Raw genomic sequence first — 20,883 nt, 5'->3', positions numbered from 1 at the left:
ATATACACGCTGGATTTCTATCAAATCAAATTTTAAAATTAAAAATCACCCTCAGTAAATGATTTAAAATTGAAAAATAAATTTTGAATCCCATGGATTCCATACCCTATTACGACATATATACTTAAGAGAGCTAAACTATGCTTCCATTTTAAATTTATTATAGGTAGACAGATCAGAACGTTGGAAAGCTATAGTAAATTCCACGCGAATAGTATCGAGTGGAAGTGGGTATTTGCTAAATTCATCTGATGACAATAACATGCCTAAAAATAAGCGAGGTGACAATCCAAACACGAATGCTTTAGTTAACTTGAAGTCCAAACGCTCGATTGATGGTAATAATTAACCTGTCGATTTTATCTAGAAGGGAGACCAAAGCTAGTCGGTGCAATTTTTCTCAAAATCATCATAGCTCCGAAAATAAGGATCGTATAAGATCAGGGCCGTAGCCAGGAATTTTCACTTAGGGGGGCCAAGTGCTTACTTGGGGGGGGGCACTATTTTTTTAAAATCAAACAAATAATTACGCATTCATAGAAATTTTTTCCTATTTTTATTAAAAATTTAATAACAAAATAATACTATAATATGAATATACAAAACAAAATAATACTATAATATGCATATACAAAACAAAATATTACTATAATAGAATACGGCGATTTTTATTTTTAAATTTTAATATAAATGAACTAAAAGATAAATTCTGCGTTATTCTTTTTTCATACGCCATTAATACTAAATTTTGCTTACGTTTATCCTTCATAGACTCTCTACTGCTCGATAAAACTCTTTAATGTAGAGAACGAGGCCTCACAAGAAGCCGTTGATATCCTAATGATTATCGCTGCTGAGTAGCATTTATATAATTCTTTAAATGCATAATTATATTTTTTTTATACATAATATGTAAGATATTTTCAAAATTATGATTCTTTAGCTTCCTAAGCTAGCAATCCTTTTGCTATCTTCATTTCATGATGCAGTGTTTCCATATTTAAGTTTAACAGGGATTTTAATGGGGCCATTTTATCTGATAAAAAATAATCAGGGTCAAGGGGGGACAATGTATTAAAAGATGAAAAAAGATTAAAATCATCTTCTGTAAATCGGTCTAAAAAACGATCCACAAAGTTATCTATAATTTCATAATATATCCTTTTTAAAGAACTTCAATTGGAGTCTTTTTCACAATCGAATTCTAGTTTGCTATCAACTAAAAAATCTTTAAAATTTTTAGGCGTTTTACGTACCCGTGAGGATTTTTGGGGAGTAAGATTAAATTTTGATAAAAGTTTTTCAGCCTTAATCATAATCAAAGCAAAAGAATTATCATTTCTTTTATTTTTTAATATATTGATAGTAGAATCAATACAATTTTTAGCATCCACTAGATTAGTACCTACTGATTGTAGATACTTATTTATTGGATCTATTGTAATTAATATCTCATAAATTATGATGGCTAATATGATGTAATTTATATTAATACATTGAGATAAAAGACCAGAGGCTTCGACTGAATCATGAATTGAAACCTCTGAATTAAGAGTTCTATTAGAAAAGTAAAATAATACTTCACCAATAGCCTCAAAATTCTCATAAATAATGCGAGATGTTTCCAAATGACCAGTCCACCTCTGGTCTAAAAGTCTCTTAAGGGTGTGGCCTGTATATTTACAGAATACGTTAAAACGCCTGAAAAAATTATACAATGCATTTGATAAATTAAAAAAATTAGAAATAATAACAATATTATTATACCAATTTTGAACCACAAGATGCAACTTGTGGTTGTAGCAATGTATAAAAGGAACATTTTTATTAATTTTTTTTTGAAGAAGTGTTTGCATTCCTCCATTTCGGCCATACATAACGTTTGCACCATCATATGCCTGGCTTATTATATTAGCTGAATTAATATTTAGATCATTAAGTTGCTTTAAAATGCAATCTGTAATGCTTTCAGCAGAAAGACACTCTAAATTAATGATTCCTTATTAAATTCTTGGATTTCTCCAGAAAAAATATAGCGAATTATTATGCTCAGGTTTTCACAACCTGAAGCATCTTTTGTCTCATCAGCCTTAAGACAAAAAAAATGCATCTCGCTTTTATTATATTTGTCTGAAATATGTTCAAGCACCATATCTGCCATAATGGATATTACTTCGTTTTGAATCTGTGGTGATGTATACTGGGCATTTTGGGGTATAAATTTCATAATTTTATTTAATTCAGGGTCTTTTTGGATGGTGTAGGAAAACATTGCTATAAATAGCCCAGAAGAATAAATTATGTTTTCATCTTTTGCAGCATCCGTAATATTTGTTGAACCAGTCCCACGGAAAGGTAGCTCTTGTATGCTAAGAAATAGCATCAAATCAAATATTGATTTAATATAATATTGATTACGATTAATTTGATCACCTCCCAACATTTTAGTTATTTCTGTACCTTTGTTTATATTTTGATTTTTATCATGCCATATTGTAATTGAATTTAAATGAGCTTTTGAGCTCTCGTGTTTTAGCAGTCCCTTCTTGGCAGCTAACGCATTTTTTCAATTTCTGAATCCCGTTTGTCCAAATTCATCACTTGGATTACACAAGTATTTCCTACATGGAAAACAAAAGGCAGCGTCAGCTTCTACTCTATACTCCAACCAGTCTCGGCCTCTATACCATGATTTTTGAAATGATCTTTGTCTTCCATGGATATCTTTTTTCGCGTAATTGTTTAATTTGATTTGATTTGATTTTTCTGGCCAAGGTCACCTGGGATTTGAATTGAACCATTAGAGGACTTTTTTGACACTAAAAATATTATAATTTATAAATTGTAATGAGGGAAAGGGTCATAAATAATAATGGTCATCAGGATGGGCGAAGGAAGGGCATGCTGAAAATGAACAAACACAAAATTTATCTTGTATTTAAGATACAAGTATTTGCTATACTGTATTGCCCTATCAGTAAAATTATAGATATTCAGTATTAAAAACAAGAAAAAGGTCCATAAACATTATATCTTTAAAGATTAACAAAAAAATATAATATTTTTATATTTATAAATCAATTACTAGTTGCCTCGTGACAATGAGAGACTGAGCTGCTAGATGAAGATGATTGAGTCTCTTCTTCGTCTTTATTTGTTTTAAAATCAAAATGTAATAATGAAACACCATAATCTCCTACTCCTATTGATATTGTCAAAAATATATAAATAGAAAAATTTGGGTTAAATTTTAAACTATTTACCATCTTGAGGATCATTTTCTAGATTATTAGCTTCATTCATATCTTGAAATATGAGTAAAAATGATAATATTAATAATAAATGTCTGTCTCTTATCTTATATAAAATAAATATATATGAAATAATAATATATAGGTATTGCCCTATATCAATATCATATAAGTCATGAAATAATAATATAAATTTATACTAACTATAAGAAGAATCAGTTTCTGAAATTTCTGATGTAGTATTACTAGTAGTTTGTAGAGGTGATGTTGCTTGACATTTGTTTAACTTTAACTTAAAATAAGAGTTAATAACTGATTGTTTCTTCATAATTTTAAAATAAACGCTGTAAAATAAAATAACTGGTTATATATTATGATATAAATGTGATACCTATAGAGAATGTTATACACAACAAAAACAAATGAAAAAAAAATGAATGATAATTTAATATTGGGTAAAAATAAAAATAAAACAGGATAGAAAAAATTTTACAAACTAGACATTGTAGAATAAATATTCAAAATTTATTTTAAAAATATAAAAATAATTAATTCTAAAAAGACAGTTTTTTGAATAAATATTCAAAATTTATATTAAAAATATAAAAATAATCAATTCTAAAAATTTTTTTTTTGGGGGGGGGGGGGGAGAAAATTTTTGGGGGCCAAAGATTTTTCCTGGGGGCCAGGGTTGGGGGCCAAATAATTTTTTTTGCCCCCCCCCTCCGTGGCTACGGCCCTGTATAAGATCTTGCAAAATACCAATCTATACCTTAAACACTTTACCTATAAATATACTCTGTTATATTTTTTTTAATTTTTAATAAATTTTTCTCCAAAAAAGTTTAGTAAAAGTGATTTTTTGAACTTAGTAGCCCCAAACCCGTGATTAGTCGGATCATCGATGGGGCTAGTCGAATCAAGTGGTTTATCGGGCATCCTATGAGATATTTTCTTCAGACTTATATGCTTTATTTATATAATATTATTTACAATTAACAAATACAATAGCAATCTTTTTTTGGTACAGGGCACATGTGCCCAATCTTTACTTAGTCTGCATTGAAACCAATCTTCAAAATTATGAAAATCTTATAGTCCTATTTACATATTATACAAACATCTTTTATTATTATTTTAACTTTTTGATTTTTTTATTCTGCTCTTTTAACAGCTGCTTCTTGAATGGGGATGAGATAAAAATCTCAGCTATAATTTTTTTTAATACCGTTTTAATAGATAAACCATAAAAAGTTTTACTTCATGAAATAAGATGTTCAGCCATTTTATTTTCCTACTCATCATCAAATATTTTTTTGTTTATTATCTTGACCTATCTTGGGCATACCGCTAGGTATTTTATATTTTTAAAATTTTATAGTAGGTTTACCTAATAAAATAAATAATAAATTCACTCAAAATCTACTTCTATATTTTTTATATAAGAATATTTTATCTTATTATCAGGCTAAAATAAATATATTGACAACTAAAATATTCACATCCCTCATTCCCTGGACTAATGGTCTCCCGCTCGCTTGGTATACCTGTATCAATTTTGCAGCAAAGTCCAACCTCTCATTTTCTACCATTGAAAAGGCTAAAATCTTAAAGAAAAACAATTATGCTGGCCTTACCAATTAGTGTTCATACAGATCGTTACCAATACCTTAGTCATGTTTGGAAGTGATGCCCTCAATTTCATTAAAATCTTAGGAAAAAAAATGAGACAGATCTCAGGGGACCCCAATGAAGGATTTTACCTTCGTCAGCAGATCTCCCTGGAAATCTGCAGGTCCAATTTTTAAGCATTTAATCTTCTCTAGGGTGATTTGTACCCTTTTTTTAATATATTTTTTTTCTAAATTTTTTTTATTCATATATATATTTTTAATTCATTTTAATATATGCTTATTTGTTTTTTTTAATATATATTTTTTTAATTATTTAATGTATATATTCTATTTTAAAATAAATAAAATGATTTGGTAATTTTAAAAAAATAATAATAATTTGAATCATATATATTGTCAATTATAAATCTTTGTTTGCTATATATAATTCATTTTAAATAATTGATCTTATTATCAGGCTAATATTTATATATGGTAAATAAATGTTCATATATATCAATCACAATATATATTTATATATATAATGTGAAGATTTTAGTTTGCAAGATATTTATTTTGGTCTGATATTATATTAAAATTGTAATGTATTATGAAAAATTACATTGATAAATTTATATAATAATCATTTTATATATTAAATTTATATAATAATATCATTTTATATATTGAATTTATAAAATATTATATTTTAACCTTAGATGTTACTTTTTTGATGACATATCATTTTCATACAATTTTATTGCTTCTTCGTGATCCTTTATGATGAAAGTTTTTCTATTTGGAATTTTTGTACATTTGAGTACCATAGTAATATTAAAATTAATTGATTGATTGCCCGATAAGCCACGATTCTATCAACCCCAATGGTGGTAATATTATTAATATTAACATATATTTAAGCCTTAATCAATTTGAAACTTTTCCAAATATTAAAATTGATAACTTACATTTGTCTATTTTGTCATGTTTAAACTTTTAATTTTTTTATTACAACCTAATAATGTAAAGTGAAAATGTTGTAATCTTCACGACAAAAACATGTCATAATAAATAAAAATTTAAATAGCTAAATAATATAAATTATTTTCTTCCCCAAATATGGATATCAAGAATTCCATTTTAGAACAAAATTTTAATTTATAATCGTTATTGGTTTGGTTTTAAAGTATAATCCGCTGAACCGACAAGCCCCTTGCGCCGACTAGCCCTGGTCTCCCCTATTAAGAATGGACCTACTTTCCAAGCCTAGGATTATAATTTAAAACTAAGTAGAATTAAACGAAGGCCAATCTAGATTTGCCCAACCTTATGGCCTTAAGAATCCATGTTTAAATAATTACGGGGGATGAAATATAATTGCTCATATAGTAATTCTTAATTTTTAACCTGCCAACTTAGGCTCGAAATTTTGATTGGAGGAAAATTGAGAAACAGATGTGAAATCTCAAATAAGATGCTTTCCTATAAGCTAAATAATATTAGCAAAACCATCTGGTCTCTTCGATGCGATTAGTCAAATTCAATTTATACGACTTTATTAAATAAAAGCATGCACTTAAGATTTTACTCTTCCCACAATCTTTACAATAATGAAGACATAAATCCCATCCTACTCTGTAACCTTTCGTCACCCTTAACTCATCCGATATTTATTAAACTAAGATTAGAACTAGGAATAACTTCAAACTATGTATGCCTCGACTTTTGTCCTATATATTCTAAAATTGGAATGACTCTTTACTAAATTATGAGGGCCATTGTAATCCTCGGCGAAGAGCTTAAGAGGAATAGAGATCTCCCCGAATATAGAATTAACACCTAAAGATCTAACTATATCAGCTATGTTGCCAATAACTCTTTAGTATTATATTATAAAGATGCAGACCATTATTAAATATTGTCATTAAATTATGAACTAAAGTAGTATACCCCCCCCCCCTAAAACATACTTATTATAGGTGAAGATAGACCTGGTATTAGGCATGTTACTGTAAACAAAGAAACATTCGTATTCGCAGATAATCTAAGAGCCGATAGTGATGTACATAAATATCGCCTTTATCCCACAGAAATCGTAATTTTCTCAAATCTGATTATTTTAATTTTTATATGCTATAATGAAGTTGTAAAATATATTATAATTATTACTTATGAAAAATATTCACTTTTATTAACTTTAAAACATCTACCATATATGGAGTAAAAGATCTATAACTTAATAAATATCTTCCTTTGCAAAAAAAGGTTTTTTTAAATATAGTTTTTCTAAAAAAAAAAGAAGATAACAATACTAATAAAGTTTAAAGGACACCAATTAATATTTTTTTTTATAACTTTATATATTGCCTTTAATTGCACTGCTATCTCAACCATATTGCTTTCTAAGGTATGCCACGAAAAAAACTGCACTATAATAAAATGTTCCCTGGGACCTTTCACTTCAGGTGAATCGATAGCAATTCGTATTCGGTCTAGAGTCTGGATTGACACTCTAATTAAAGTATAATATTGAAAATTTTTTTTATTAAGTTTATATATATATTTATAATTATCGAAGATTTCTGATAATAATTTTAATTAAGGTTCTAATAATTCTGGTTTCAAAATTCGCAAAAATAAAAAAACCTTCAGAAGTTTTTTAATTTTAATCAAATCATATGATAAAATTATTAAAAATAGCTTCTTTTTTTTTGTTGAAGTTACGTATTTTTGATATTTAGGACACTGCCTTACAATTTTGGAATCAATGAATAATTTAGAATCCGATAAATTTAATTAAGAGCATTTCATTTTAAAATTTTGAGCCTAGCCTTATTAAATTACAAGCCGCTGGGCTGGGCCAAATTTTTCGAAATAAATTATATCATTAAATAGTTGGAAAATTATATAATGGATTATACATTCGCTGCTCATATTTTCAATTTTCCCCTTGAAACAATTTACAAAATAAATCAAAAATTATTAAGTGACTGAATAATCCGGACCCAAGTCGACTTGATAGTCTGGAAAATGTTCAAATTTCGGCCTGCCTTAAAAATTCGACCACTTGCGGGACTATAATAAATATTATCAACTCTTTAATTAAATGTTTAATACTATAAAAAGGAACAATTAGAAGGAGCCGTGGTATCATCAAAAGGGATACTTAAAATTACTCAAGTTCCTTACACTATAGATATCGAATCGATTCCTTACAAAACGATACACGTATATAAATTTATTTTTATGAAAAATTCATAGGCTATGAGGTGTTTTCTATTAATTGGTCGTTTTTCTTATTCTTAAACCTTGAAAATATTTTTTTTAAAAAAACTTGTTTTTATCTGTGAAATTATAAAGGTCAGCACTTATTTAACGCCAGAAATAGGTCCGCCTGATACGAAAAGAATAGAACCATGGGTTTTAATTCTCGCAGTTACTGCCGGCATATCCATACTCGGTCTCATTGGATTGGGATTGTGGAAAGTATTTATATATAAATAAATTTTTTAAATAGCAAAATCAAATCTTTTATATTTATTTAATAGTCGGGATTTTTCTTGAGAAAACGACCCCCACCGATTCACAAAAAATTCACCGATGATTCATCAGAAAAATCTTAAAAAAATTCACAATGTAGAAGAGAAAAATAAAATTTATACAAGAAAAAAAACGATTTCGAATACCTTTGCAACTCAAAACATCCTCCTTTAATCAATTTTATACGAAACGACTATTTATCGCCCATTTGTAAACACTTGAACTATTTATTGTTGCTAATATTTTCGCGTTAGGCCATGTTGGCCTAGATTTTTTTAAAAAATATTTGCATTTAAGACTTGGCTAAACAAAGCAAAATGAGTGTGATTTCGTCTATCATCCCAAATATATAACATATGCCAAGCCTAAAAATTACATTAAATTCAATTCTATATTTCGTAAAATAGTGATCATTTCCCTTAGTTTGAGCCAGTTTTAGAAAAATGGATCTTTTATATCAAACAATATTCCGCCCTCCCCACTTTAGGAATTTTAAATGATTAGCTATTTTTTTATAAACAAAAATAATGTGATAATTTTAAATTTTGTTAAATGGCTCAAATCAATATTGTTAATTATTTTTTAGTCGTCACAAAACGAAATATTTTTTTATACGACTTTGCGAAATCCAATTAACGACTACTTAAAAAAAAGCCTTTAGAAATTATATTCTAAATTATTAAATCACACACAGACAGCGCAATTATAAAAAGGTCCCCAACAATTGTGTAAAAAAATACTTTATTTCTAAGATAATAACTTATATATAATATTATAGTATACATTTAATAAAATGATGTATTGTTGTAAATAATATTTATATTACAATGTAGATATAATTTATTATACAAATAAAGTTATAACGATTATTATAATTTATTATACAAATAAAGTTATACCGATTATTATAATGGCAATTTGTAAAAAAAAAATCATTTTTTCCCTCCTCTCTTTCTTCTCTCTAATTTAATTAAAAAGACTAAATGATTTTATATTTTAGTTTTTCGTCAGAAATTTAATGCAGATCGAATGATTCAAAATTTAAGTTTAGAAGCGAAATGAAGAAATACGAAAGTAAATGGGAAAAATGCCGCGAAAAAAGGACTAAAATAATTAAGTATATATTTATAAAAAAATGACGCGTTAGGACTCGATAATAATTTAGAAATGTTAGTTTATTTGCTAAATTATTTTACAAAAAAAAATGTCATATAAAATGTAGAATGAGTATATGTAAAGAAAATATGATAAGTTATAAAAAAACGTGATCCTGTTATGTAAAAAAAGAAGGAACAATACGATTGGTTGAAAAAAAAATAGCGCGAATATACTGAAATTTAAGTTCCTTTACCGGCTAAACTTTACTATCAGGGGATGGTGGTTTATTGCGAGAGTGACCGTTTATACCACTTTCACTATTTTTTGCTTTATCAACGTGATTTTTGTGATTATTAGTGGTAGATAGCTTTTCGTTATTGGCGACGATGTTGGAAGGTGAGTTAAATATCCGATCCAAGTCTATGGAGATATCCCTTGGAGGATTGTAAACGGGAGGTGCGCAATGTTTGGCGATTGGCATCACGGGCCGAGGAACCAAGATAGAAACTGACGATCCATCGTCAAGACCATTGTTAAATGCTTCGTTCACGATTCGGGCTTCATTCTTTCCGCAACAAGTTTTAGGAGCACAATCAAGGGCACCGTTGCAGAGCAGAAGACATCTTATTTAAAAAATATATAAATGTTAAGATAAGGATATAATTAAACATTGTACTTCTACTTCTATTTTTGTTAATTCATAAATAAATAATAAGAATGAAATATTTATGGCTTTGGTGGATGGGTGTAAATAGTGAGAAATTCAAATTATTTAGATAATAAAACATATATCTATCTGGCTTGTTTAGGCAAGTCCAATCAAAAAACCAACCGCCCTAAGATTTTGAAAGCGATCCAAACCAAACTTCAATTTTTAGACATAAAAATTTTGATTTTGTTCTAATATCTTAATTAAAAGGGGGTCTCAAAATTAATAGATTTATCCATCCTAATAATTATTATGTGAAATGGCATTTGAGTAAATTTAGAGTTCTTAATCTTCTAAAACAGAAAATATATTCCAACCTGACTTAGTCAGACCATTAGAGAAAGGGACGAGCACGTATAGAGATCTAATTTAGATTTCTAAAACGCGAATAGATTTGAAGTTGTTCATTATAATTTCAGGAGCATTTAATATAAGTTTTAATGTTAATAACGCAATTTATAACAGGGCCACCTCTTCAAAAATTGAAACCGATATAAAATTAATAGCATTAATTGAAGAATAATTGCATTGTATTTAGATATATGAATCGGTTTTGGACGATTTATAACTAAAAAAAATTAGTCGAGATAATATTAATAGTTATAAATAATGAATTGTAGTATTAAAATTAATAGCACAATTTTTAAGGGCATAAAAGCTTTAATCTTAAGAAGATAGATATAGTACGATATTAATACAAATATTTTTTATCATAAACAAGGGAATCTTTTCTTAAAAAAATTACCTATATAATTTCGTTTCGCTTGATAAGATAATCTAATAGGAAAAATGAATTTTCTTTATTTTTATACATACTATTAATTACATTGTAGTTTTAATTTAAATATCATTTTTATTTTTTATTTAGATAAAGTTAAATATAAAAAAATAATAATTTTTTTTTACGATTTTATTAACAAAGGCCATCGATTGATATCCTCATGAACGACTTAAAAAAACGTTAAAATATCACAACCTTTTTAATTTAATGACATTTTAACTGAAATCTTTGCCAAAAACTTTATTATTTTTCTTCTTATTTTTGATAAAGTAATTAAAATTATGGTAGTATATTCAAATGTAAAATTTATATCCTACCTTTACTAGGTATATTTCAAACATTATGGTAAAAATATTAGACTTTCCCAAGTGTTAGAAAATATCGAATTTCACACACAAAACAAAAAAATGGTTTGTTTTGGGATTTACAAGAAAAAAATTGCAATTTTTTAAAAAATATTCCGAAGTTCCTAAATTATTATAAACACAGACTAGCAAAAGCAATCAATGCTTTTAAAATGTGATGAGAATTTAACAAATATTATAATTTCAAACAAAAAAAAAGATTCATTCATTTGCAAAATCGTATACGTTTATATTATCAAGTGTAATCAAAATGGCGAACAGCTGACTTCAAAAAACCCCTATTTATAATTACTGCTTGATTGTTAATCTAGTGTTATGTATTTTATGTCTACCCATCTTTTAAAAATAAAATAGACAAATAAAAAAATATATTGGCCATCATTAGACCTAGCCATTTCAAAAAGTTAGTTTAAGAAAGTTAAGAAGAGGTGACTAGTGATCTGCATCGGGCCTAATTTTTCAAGCCCGGCCCGAAATTTTTTTTAGAAAAGTTTTGCCGGTCCGGCCCGAACCCGAATTTTTTTCTAAAAAAATTTACCGACCCAGCCCGGCCCGAATTTATTTAAATACAGAAATTAATCTTTATAATAACTCAAAATAAAAGACATATGTTATATGTCGTTTAGTTTCAATAAATAAAATCAAATATTTTTATTTTGCATAAAAAATCCAATATAAAATTAATAAATTTAGATATATATAAAAAAAATTCCAAGGTCCGACCCGACCCGGCCCGAATTTTTTTAAGGCCCGGCTCGAACCCGATTATTTAAAATAGAATTAGGCCCGAGTCCGGCCCGGCCTAACTGCAGATTTCTAGAGGTGACTATGCTAGACAAACGTTATCACAATTTGTGTAAAACTTCAGTCAAATGACAAATTTATTGATATATATTGTTTACGAGTTCACGATTTAAAAAAATTCACAAATTTCAATTTATACAAATTTTATTTAAAAGTGGCTTTCCTATGAAAATTAGTTTCGAGACCCCTGGCAATTCATATTCAAATTATGTTTGACCATTAATTTGGTTTGCAATAAATTGAATAGAAGAATGCTTTTCTCCTTATGATGTTAGGCTAAAATTAATTATGCTCTGATGCGGTGTTAGTGAAGAATTGAAAATGCAATTACAGTTTATTTTTTAGTTTGGTAGAATTCAAAAAAAAATTCACCCATTTTAGTTATCGGATAAACTGTTATTTTTGACTTATGCTGAAAGTAAAATAAATTAGTTAACAATTTTTACAAAATATGAATGAATTTTAGAGCTGATTTATTTTAATAAAATAAAATTGAAATTCCTTGGTTAAAAACAATTGACTATAAAATCTTATATATTTGACAGTTTTGCGGGATTTTATAATTATAAATACTATTTCATGGTGTCTTTTTTCCGCGGGACAGAGTTATTTAGCGGGACGGCTCAAATTCAAGTGAGATGCCTGAAAGGTCTATCCATCATCCCATAAAAAGATAACAATCTAAAATTATCGGTTAACTAACCTACTTTTATGTTTTTTTCATGATTTGTAATATTTTTAAAGCTTCGCGTCTTATTGCTTACATACTAACCAAAATTTATTCCTTTTAAATTTAGCTGTGCAAGAGAGTTGCAAAAGTAGGCCCGGCTCGAACGGGCTTCGGGCCTAATAATTTTTAAAACCTTGGAAATTTTTTAAAATATATCTAAATTTATCAATTTTATGTTGAATTTTTAATGTAAAATAAAAACATTTGATTTTAATTATAGAAACTAGGCGCTATATAACATATATCATTTATTTTGAGTAATTATAAAAATTAATTTCCATATTAAAATAAATTCGGGCAGGGCAGTTAAATTATTTTAAAATATATTTCGGGTTCGCGTGAAAAATTAGGCCCAATGCAGATCACTAGTGCAAATACATGGTGGCTACCAGCTGATTTCAGTATATTATTTTAAAATATTTTTGTAACATTAGGGATGAGGAAACCCTATCTGTTATAGATGACATTTTAATAAATTAAAATTATAAATAAAAATTTTCAAGTTTTAATTGAAAAAAAATATTAATAAATAAGATTAAAAATTATAAGCATCAATTGAACAATGCAAATTCTGGGGAAATTTTTGAAAGGATATAGACAAAACCCATTTTTTAAAAAAAAATGTAAGATATCCTACTTTTTGTAAATTATTAGTGTAAAATAAAATATATACTTTTCTTCTTCGCCGACGGCTTCCACGAACTCTGGCTGTATTGTGGTGCTGTGAATACCTTCCTTGTGGAAAAATTCTTTGACCTTCCCAGCAATTTTCATGTATTCACCGGGGTTTTTGCACCTTATGTGGGCAGTGGCTATAATTTGTGTGCCCGCCAACCTCCACACATGAAATTCGTGGACCGCTAGAACTCCGTCTATCTCCTTGATGAGCTTATGCTTGATCTCCTCCACCCTAATGTGAGACGGGGCCGTTTGAAGCAATATGAGTGCCGATTCTCTCAGCAGTGGAAGAGTGGTTGCAAGTATTATCATAACCAGCAAAAGACTCATTAGAGGGTCAACGTAAAAACGCCAATCGCCTTTGAAATAGTAAATGGAAAGGGCGCTAATTATGACGACTACGGAACCGAGGGCGTCGCCCAACACGTGGAGGAATACGCCACGCATATTTAAATGATGGGCCGATCCGGCATGTGAGTGAGCAGATGGGCGCGAGGGATGAACGTGGTCAGGTTTGGCAATTATAGAAACGGTCGTTGTTTTGGCGTTCTGAAGAGATGAAATACATGTAAATCTAGCAATACTAGATGAGAAGTATTTTTTGATAAATAAAAGGCGAGGATATGAAAAGATTGTGTGAGGTTTTTAAAAACAAAATTCTCAGAAAAGAGTTACAATAAGGAGAGGGCGGGGTAAAGTAGTGTAAGAAAATGAATGGAGTGAAAATGTCATAATAAATTTGAGAGATAGATATTTTAAGCGGATTACTATAGAAATAGGCTGGAAGACCGCGGGTGGGAAACTTATATAAAATATTTATCGGGCCAGGATGAGACCGAAAATTTGTAAGAAAAGCCTTCGCAGGTCGGTGCGGGTATGTTCATATTAAAAAAAAATTGATCAAAAAATAGAAACTTGTTTTAGCAGAGCAGGGTCTTTGTCTTTACCTAGCACCCCATTTTCCAGTCCGACTTTTTTATTGGCATCAACGTCAGTGTGTTCCTCTCCAACTCTCCTATATTTACTATCCAGTTTGTATTCTTGTTTTTCCTCCTCGTCCACGATCTCTTCGGCATCCAAGAGTTCGTCTTGCTTGGATTTTGGTCGTTTTATTTTATTTGGTTCGGTTTCGTTTCCGGTAATCGATTCCTCGTCATAGTCTTCGGCCGCGGCTTCGATGTATTTGGCCCCGCTTAGATTGAAGGAGCCTAATCTATATTGCACGAATAGAGGGGTTAATATTGTTAAATTTACGATTTTCTTAAGAATGAAGAGTTTCGACATTAACGACCCTAGAATCGAATATGAGATGAGTGGACATGCCATTTATATAAGAGGAATTATAATAGTTTTCTGAAATAATAAAATATGGGTGGCCATATTTCTAAATTTCATTAATTTTTTAAACGAAACCAATTTGATCTTATTCACGATTTTATAATTATATAGTATATATGAAGCCTGGGTTCATATAATGAGTCCAATCCGACATAATTTAACAGCTGACGATTGTAAAAATCTTATAATGAGATTAATTTTTTTTTATTAAAATAAATAAATAATTGTTAGATTATTATCAATTAGAATTAAAAAGTTAATAAAGAAAAATTGATCGATCATAACAGATTTTTAAAATCTATCAGCTATTAAATCGTGTCGGATAGGATCTCACTATGAATCCAGGTTAAGATTACGCGTAAACCGGATATAAAAAGGTCATTTTAAGAATCTAAAAATTTTTTGGAGCCCCTAGCCACTGGTTGTATGTAAAGTGAATAAATTCTGAACCTTTCTCTCGAGCCAATTCGATCGTTCTCCTCTACGTTAGACACGACAATTCCGCCTTTGGCTTCGTGTGAATCGCTCTCAGGATGAGAATGCCCGTGCCCACCGCCATGGGAATGCCCGTGAAACAAGCCCATCCCTATTAAGTTGACTACAAGCCCTATGCCACCGACAGCCAATAGTAGTTTGACGTTGTGAATCTTTTCTAATACTATCAAGCGTTTAATCGCCTCCACCAGGATAGAAAAGCACAGGGCCACCAAAAATACCGAATTGACGAGAGCACCCAATACCTCGGCCCGAACCCACCCGAAAGTATTTTTCTTGGTCCGCCGACGGGAAATGCGAATAGAGAAGAAAGCTATGAGGAGGGCCAGGACGTCGGAGAGCATGTGAAAGGAATCTGCCACGAGCGCCATTGAGTTTGTCGCGTACCCTACTACAATTTCCACGAAAAAGTAACCTACCGTAAGGGCAAGCATGGTAAGGAGTCGACAGGTTTTCCCGGAAAAGCGGCCCATTTTTTCTCACTTATGGATTGTGTATTTTGTAAAGGCGAGTGATTTTAAAATTTGGCTCTATTTTCGAACCTTTATGAAATAAATATAGAAAGATTCTAGTTTAACTATATATATCATAAAAATAGATTATTTTTGAATATAAATGCGACCAATTCTTTCCACAGGGGATGAATGTATTGGCATTCTAAAATTCGTGAAATTATTATCGAAATATTGGTATATATAGTGCATAAAATAAATAAAATCATTTTAAAAAAAGGCCTTCTCATGCCTAAATATACGAATTTATTCCGATTTTAAAAGTTTTAAATTTCCAGTCCCTCGATAAAAGTCAAGACCGGGTGATACTTGTAATTAGTCAAGAATAACAAGTAAGCCGTGATAGAGAGGAAAAATCAATTATAAAAATGACACCATTTTGATATTATAGATATTAGAAAATAAACTATCCAAAGTCCAAATGATAAAAATTATGGCTGGATAGGGATGGATTATAAAATTTAAGCAAAAATCGATAATCTGTTAGTATATTATTACAAAGTAACCATTGTTAAGCGGGATGCAATTTACCATAATTTTAAACGCATTTATATTTATGAAAGTAATAACGGTAATAACAACTCATTTAAATTTGTTATTTAATTATATTGTTATTTTAATATGATGTTGATTATCTCAACAATATAAAGTTACAATTCTAGGAGGAAAATTTTTTTTTAAATTATTACCCACTTTAGCTACCATTTATCCTATTTAATTAATTTACTATATCTAAAACCTTCAATTAGGACTTCAAAATACAAAAGATTTAGGATATAGGAGAGAGACCATTCTAATAATCAATCGAGAATTACGATACCTGAAAAAATATTATTTAATAGAAAAAAGTGGAATAAACTCTTAGACTTATAGAATAGAATGGATGGAGGTCGATAATTGTTTATAAAGTTTGTTTTCCATGTTGCAGATAGATGTGATAGCAAATAAAAAAAAACTAATTGGCATAGAGAAAATAAATTATAAATTATTTATATAATGGATGACTTAACCTTGATCTTCAAAACATGTTTTGCGGAAATTAATTATAATTATGTTAATGAAGCCGAATTCATGATTTCTTTTTAATTGCGGAAAACGGATTAAGATGAAAAAAAAAATCTTTTCTGATGTCATATTAGAGTCCATAATCTATGACTGATTTTTCTATAAAAAAAATTTGAATTATTTTTGTTTCGACATTTTGGCTACGGAAATATCACAATGTTAATATTTTCTTCCCATTAAGATTATTTTTATAATCATGGTGGAGAGGGGGGGGGAGTGATTAAAGATAGCAAACCAAAAATCCAGTGTTGCAAAAGAGTGTTTCCAAAAATTTGGATAATTAGAGCGTTTGCGAACATTAAATTTTTTTATCATCTGCTAAGGGACTTCTAGTGGTATTAATTCAGAATAATTTTATTTATAATTGATATTTAAAAAATACCAGGTATAATTTTATAATTATATATATTTTTAAATATGATTTAATGTTTTTCAAATTATCATAGCGTTATCATCATAATGCTCCATATTTATTGATTTATACCCAATTATTGGCTTTATTTTGTAATAACGCAACGCATGAAGATAACGCGTTTATTACCTATAGGATTCTTTTTTTTGTAAAACTATTTATTATATTTTGAAACGTTTCTAAGTATTTATAATATATTAGTTAAAACACTGTAAAATATACTCAATTAAATATTTCCACATATGAAAAAAATGAGTTTTAGATATCAAATATTGGTGCAATACTTTTCTTAGAAATCCTATTATTTATCCTTTTCGCTTTAAAAGGCTGGAAAATATAGGAGAAGAGAAGCGTGTTTTCGTATTGGGTAAAAAATAAATGCTATAAATATTTTAATGGGTAAAAAAAATTATCGGTAAATTTATTTAACGTAAAATGTTACTCCACGCAACAAAGATGACTTTTTATTTATGGGCAAGGTAATTATGTTTATATTTATTCGTATTTAATAAATATCCAAAAGGTGAGGAATGATGTCGGCTATATGTTGTAGAATTTTATAATATATATAAGATTGGAATCAGAGGTGCAACGATGCCACTTTTTACGCCCAATACCGAGGTGAATTATCGATCAGATACTAAATATACTCAATTTGCGGTAAGACGATAGCTTGATTGGTTTTGTTTATTTTTTTGCATTTTAAATCATTAATTGAGCGCGCTATTTTAAATTTAAAGATCTGATTTAGCCGGGAATGCATCAATAGGTGTATAATACTCAACCTATAAATTCCACAAAATATGGAAAAATTATAAATTAAGGTTTCTTCAAATGTTGGTCATAAAATTGTCCGAAATCTATATGGTAGATTACACATATTGGAATGCAATTCCGGAAAAATTCGATCTTTAAATTTAATAAAAAGCGTTCAATTAATGATTTAAATAACTAGTTCGTATGTCGAAAAAACCTATTGTGAACTTACCGAATTTGCTTTTCACTAGATTTTTAAATACTCATAATATGCAGCCCAGCCCGATTTTGTAATTTCAATGATTAACGATGGTCTTGTTAAACGGACAAATTTGAGCCAATTTTCAAAAACGGCTACCACCAAATTTTATTCAGAAAAATATTGTACAAGCTTTGAAGATTTTGCTCACGAATTGCGTAAGGTTTGGATATCTATTAACAAAATCTCGAGGCTAAGGTAATATTTTTATAGTTAAAATATTGTAGCCGTTTTTAAAAAGTGGCTCAAATTGAGCAGTTTAACAACAAATTAACGCTATTATCAATTAACCTTTTTAAAGCCAAAAGTGAGCAGATAATTATCGTTTGTTACGATCTGTTCTTTTAAAAATAAAAATATTCAATTCCCGTCATGAAAAATTCTGGTCATATTTTTCAATATGGCTTCTGGTCTTGATTTTGTTTCCTTGAAATATGGTACTTATGTTACAAGATCGGGGTGTTTTTAAAATAATAATTTTTAATATATATGCTTTTTGGTTTAATTTGCACATTAAGACATGATTAAGATTTAAATTTGATGTGGAAAGGGTCAGCAAAATTTTTAGAATGGGCAAGCAGATTTTTAATAAAAATCCAGATTAAACAAGTGGAAATTAGACATTTGTATAGAAAACACACTTATTGCAGACCTCAAATACAAATAAAATATAAATTAATAATGAGAAGAGAGGAAATGTGGCATTCAAAATGTAGCATTATATAATATGTAATAAATTAAATATAATATGGTTTGATAATAATAAAAATATTTATACTTTTAGTAAGGAATTTTTTAAAAATAAACAATTCAAACAAATTGTAACTTTAATTTCACTTATTATATTTAGAATAACTATTTGATTATCATTTAATATGTGGCCCATTCTTCAAAATACTGTAAAATCCTCATGGTCTATCACATTCAATTAAAAACAAATAGATAATATAAGGTCAATGATGTGTAATATATAATTCACTTAAACTTATTAAATAAGACAAGATGAATGTCTAACCAAAGCTAATGCATTATTGAAATAGCAAATATATAACAGAATAAACTAGAATATTTAAAAAAAAATATATATATAAAACTAAAATTGTAGGAAATTATATGAAAATATATACAAAAAAACCCTAAAAAATGTTCCATAGTGGAAATCATAGAATATTATAAAATTTCTAGGACTAGTAATAAATGGTAAACACAAGGTTAAATCATGTTTTACTAAATTTGTAAAACATTTATGCATATTATCTTTTTTAAGATAAGGGCTACATACTTGAAACTTTCTTACGAGACTATATATAACACCAAAAATTTTATAATTTTCCAAGATAGATTTAAATAGGAAATTTAGTTTAAACAAATATGAAAATTTAAACAGGTATTTCATTTTCAAAACTATATATTTATTATACTTTATTGAATTTTTTTCAAATAAAATTATAAAAAATCAAAAAAAAATTCATAATCTTGATGTATTGTACAATGATAAAAAATATTTTAAGAACTATTATGGTCAAAAAATATAATTTTAATAAACCAATTTCATATTTTAAGATTGTAATTGTTATTTTCCCTCAAAACCTTGTTATTTTACTAATAATTTTAAAATGTATAAATCTAATAGTATTTAACCCATAATATATAAGTATTATTACATTTAAAAATCTTATATGCAAAGTTTTAAATATAAATGATTAAAATTTTAGTTTTAATTTATATTTTATTTTATAATAACAACAATAAAATTCATGAAATACCTTTGTGATTTTTAAGAGAATTTCATTATAAGAATATTTATGTTAACGAGGTAAATAAATTGTTGCTAACATGCTTTCCTTTATTTCCTTGAAAACTTAAAATTTTTCTAAATTCCTGTGGCTAATAAATGGCATTTAATATAGGGGGAAATTATATTCGGGGGCTAACTTGTATTTTGAAAATTAAGGGGATCCAGAGCAAGAAACCTTACTCCTATGTTTAAAGGTTTCGATCTCAGTTGTTTACAATTTAAAGGTTTCAGTTTAATTATAGTTTAAAAAAATTATAACGTTCAAGTTTGAATCAATAAATTTTACTGGTAAAGCAAATACATTAAATATTTAAGATTTATCAGTAAAATGTTTAGCATTAGGTAGTAAAATTAATATGATCCAAAAATTTACAATTTATATTGGTAAACTTTTGTGAGATAAAATATAAAATTTAAATCCCATCAATTTTATACAAATTTAATAATATTTTAGTTAACCAGTACAATATAATTAATAAATAAAATATCTAATTAAATATTAAATAAAAGAACATCGTCAGAGTTTGGCTTTCAGTCATTTTATATGTTTATTTTAAATATAACTAAGCCAGAAATAAAAATATTATAAAAAATAAAAATTTTATTGAATGATGATGATGTTCAGTGATATTAGATCAGCCGAGGAATATAAAAAAAATACCATTATGAAAGTAATAAA

The 20,883-nt window shown here is 28.1% G+C and overlaps 2 protein-coding genes across 2 annotated transcripts in view; one reads left to right on the top strand and one right to left on the bottom strand.

Annotated features, from left to right (window-relative positions):
* LOC135928922 (integrin alpha-8-like) overlaps positions 1-9,327 on the top strand; it is a 34,836-nt gene extending 25,509 nt beyond the window's left edge. The window contains 6 exon segments of the mRNA XM_065465374.1: positions 167-338; positions 6,844-6,959; positions 7,272-7,385; positions 7,991-8,092; positions 8,225-8,350; positions 8,413-9,327. Of these exon segments, the coding sequence (XP_065321446.1) occupies positions 167-338; positions 6,844-6,959; positions 7,272-7,385; positions 7,991-8,092; positions 8,225-8,350; positions 8,413-8,487 (705 nt within the window). The 3' untranslated portion in view covers positions 8,488-9,327.
* A 64-nt stretch (positions 9,328-9,391) lies between these two features.
* LOC135928923 (uncharacterized) lies at positions 9,392-20,233 on the bottom strand. Its single transcript, XM_065465375.1, has 5 exons — positions 20,173-20,233; positions 15,358-15,944; positions 14,485-14,782; positions 13,565-14,118; positions 9,392-10,125 (listed from the first exon to the last, which is right to left on the bottom strand). The coding sequence occupies exons 2-5, from the start codon at positions 15,873-15,875 to the stop codon at positions 9,759-9,761; spliced, it is 1,737 nt and encodes a 578-aa protein (XP_065321447.1). The 5' UTR covers positions 15,876-15,944; positions 20,173-20,233; the 3' UTR covers positions 9,392-9,758.
* Positions 20,234-20,883: the final 650 nt, after the last annotated feature.

This window comes from Gordionus sp. m RMFG-2023, chromosome 4 (genome assembly GCF_954871325.1).
Source record: "Gordionus sp. m RMFG-2023 chromosome 4, tfGorSpeb1-WG-v2, whole genome shotgun sequence".
NCBI classification, from domain to species: domain Eukaryota; kingdom Metazoa; phylum Nematomorpha; class Gordioida; order Chordodea; family Parachordodidae; genus Gordionus; species Gordionus sp. m RMFG-2023.
This window is presented reverse-complemented; position numbering and strand designations above follow the sequence as displayed.

Coding starts and splice junctions, on each gene's coding strand:
- LOC135928923 (XM_065465375.1), bottom strand. CDS start 15,875: ATGGGCCGCTTTTCCGGGAAAACCTGTCGACTCCTTACCATGCTTGCC. Junction 14,783..15,357: donor CGAATTGGCTCGAGAGAAAG/GTTCAGAATTTA, acceptor CGTGCAATATAG/ATTAGGCTCCTTCAATCTAA. Junction 14,119..14,484: donor ACCCTGCTCTGCTAAAACAA/GTTTCTATTTTT, acceptor TCATCTCTTCAG/AACGCCAAAACAACGACCGT.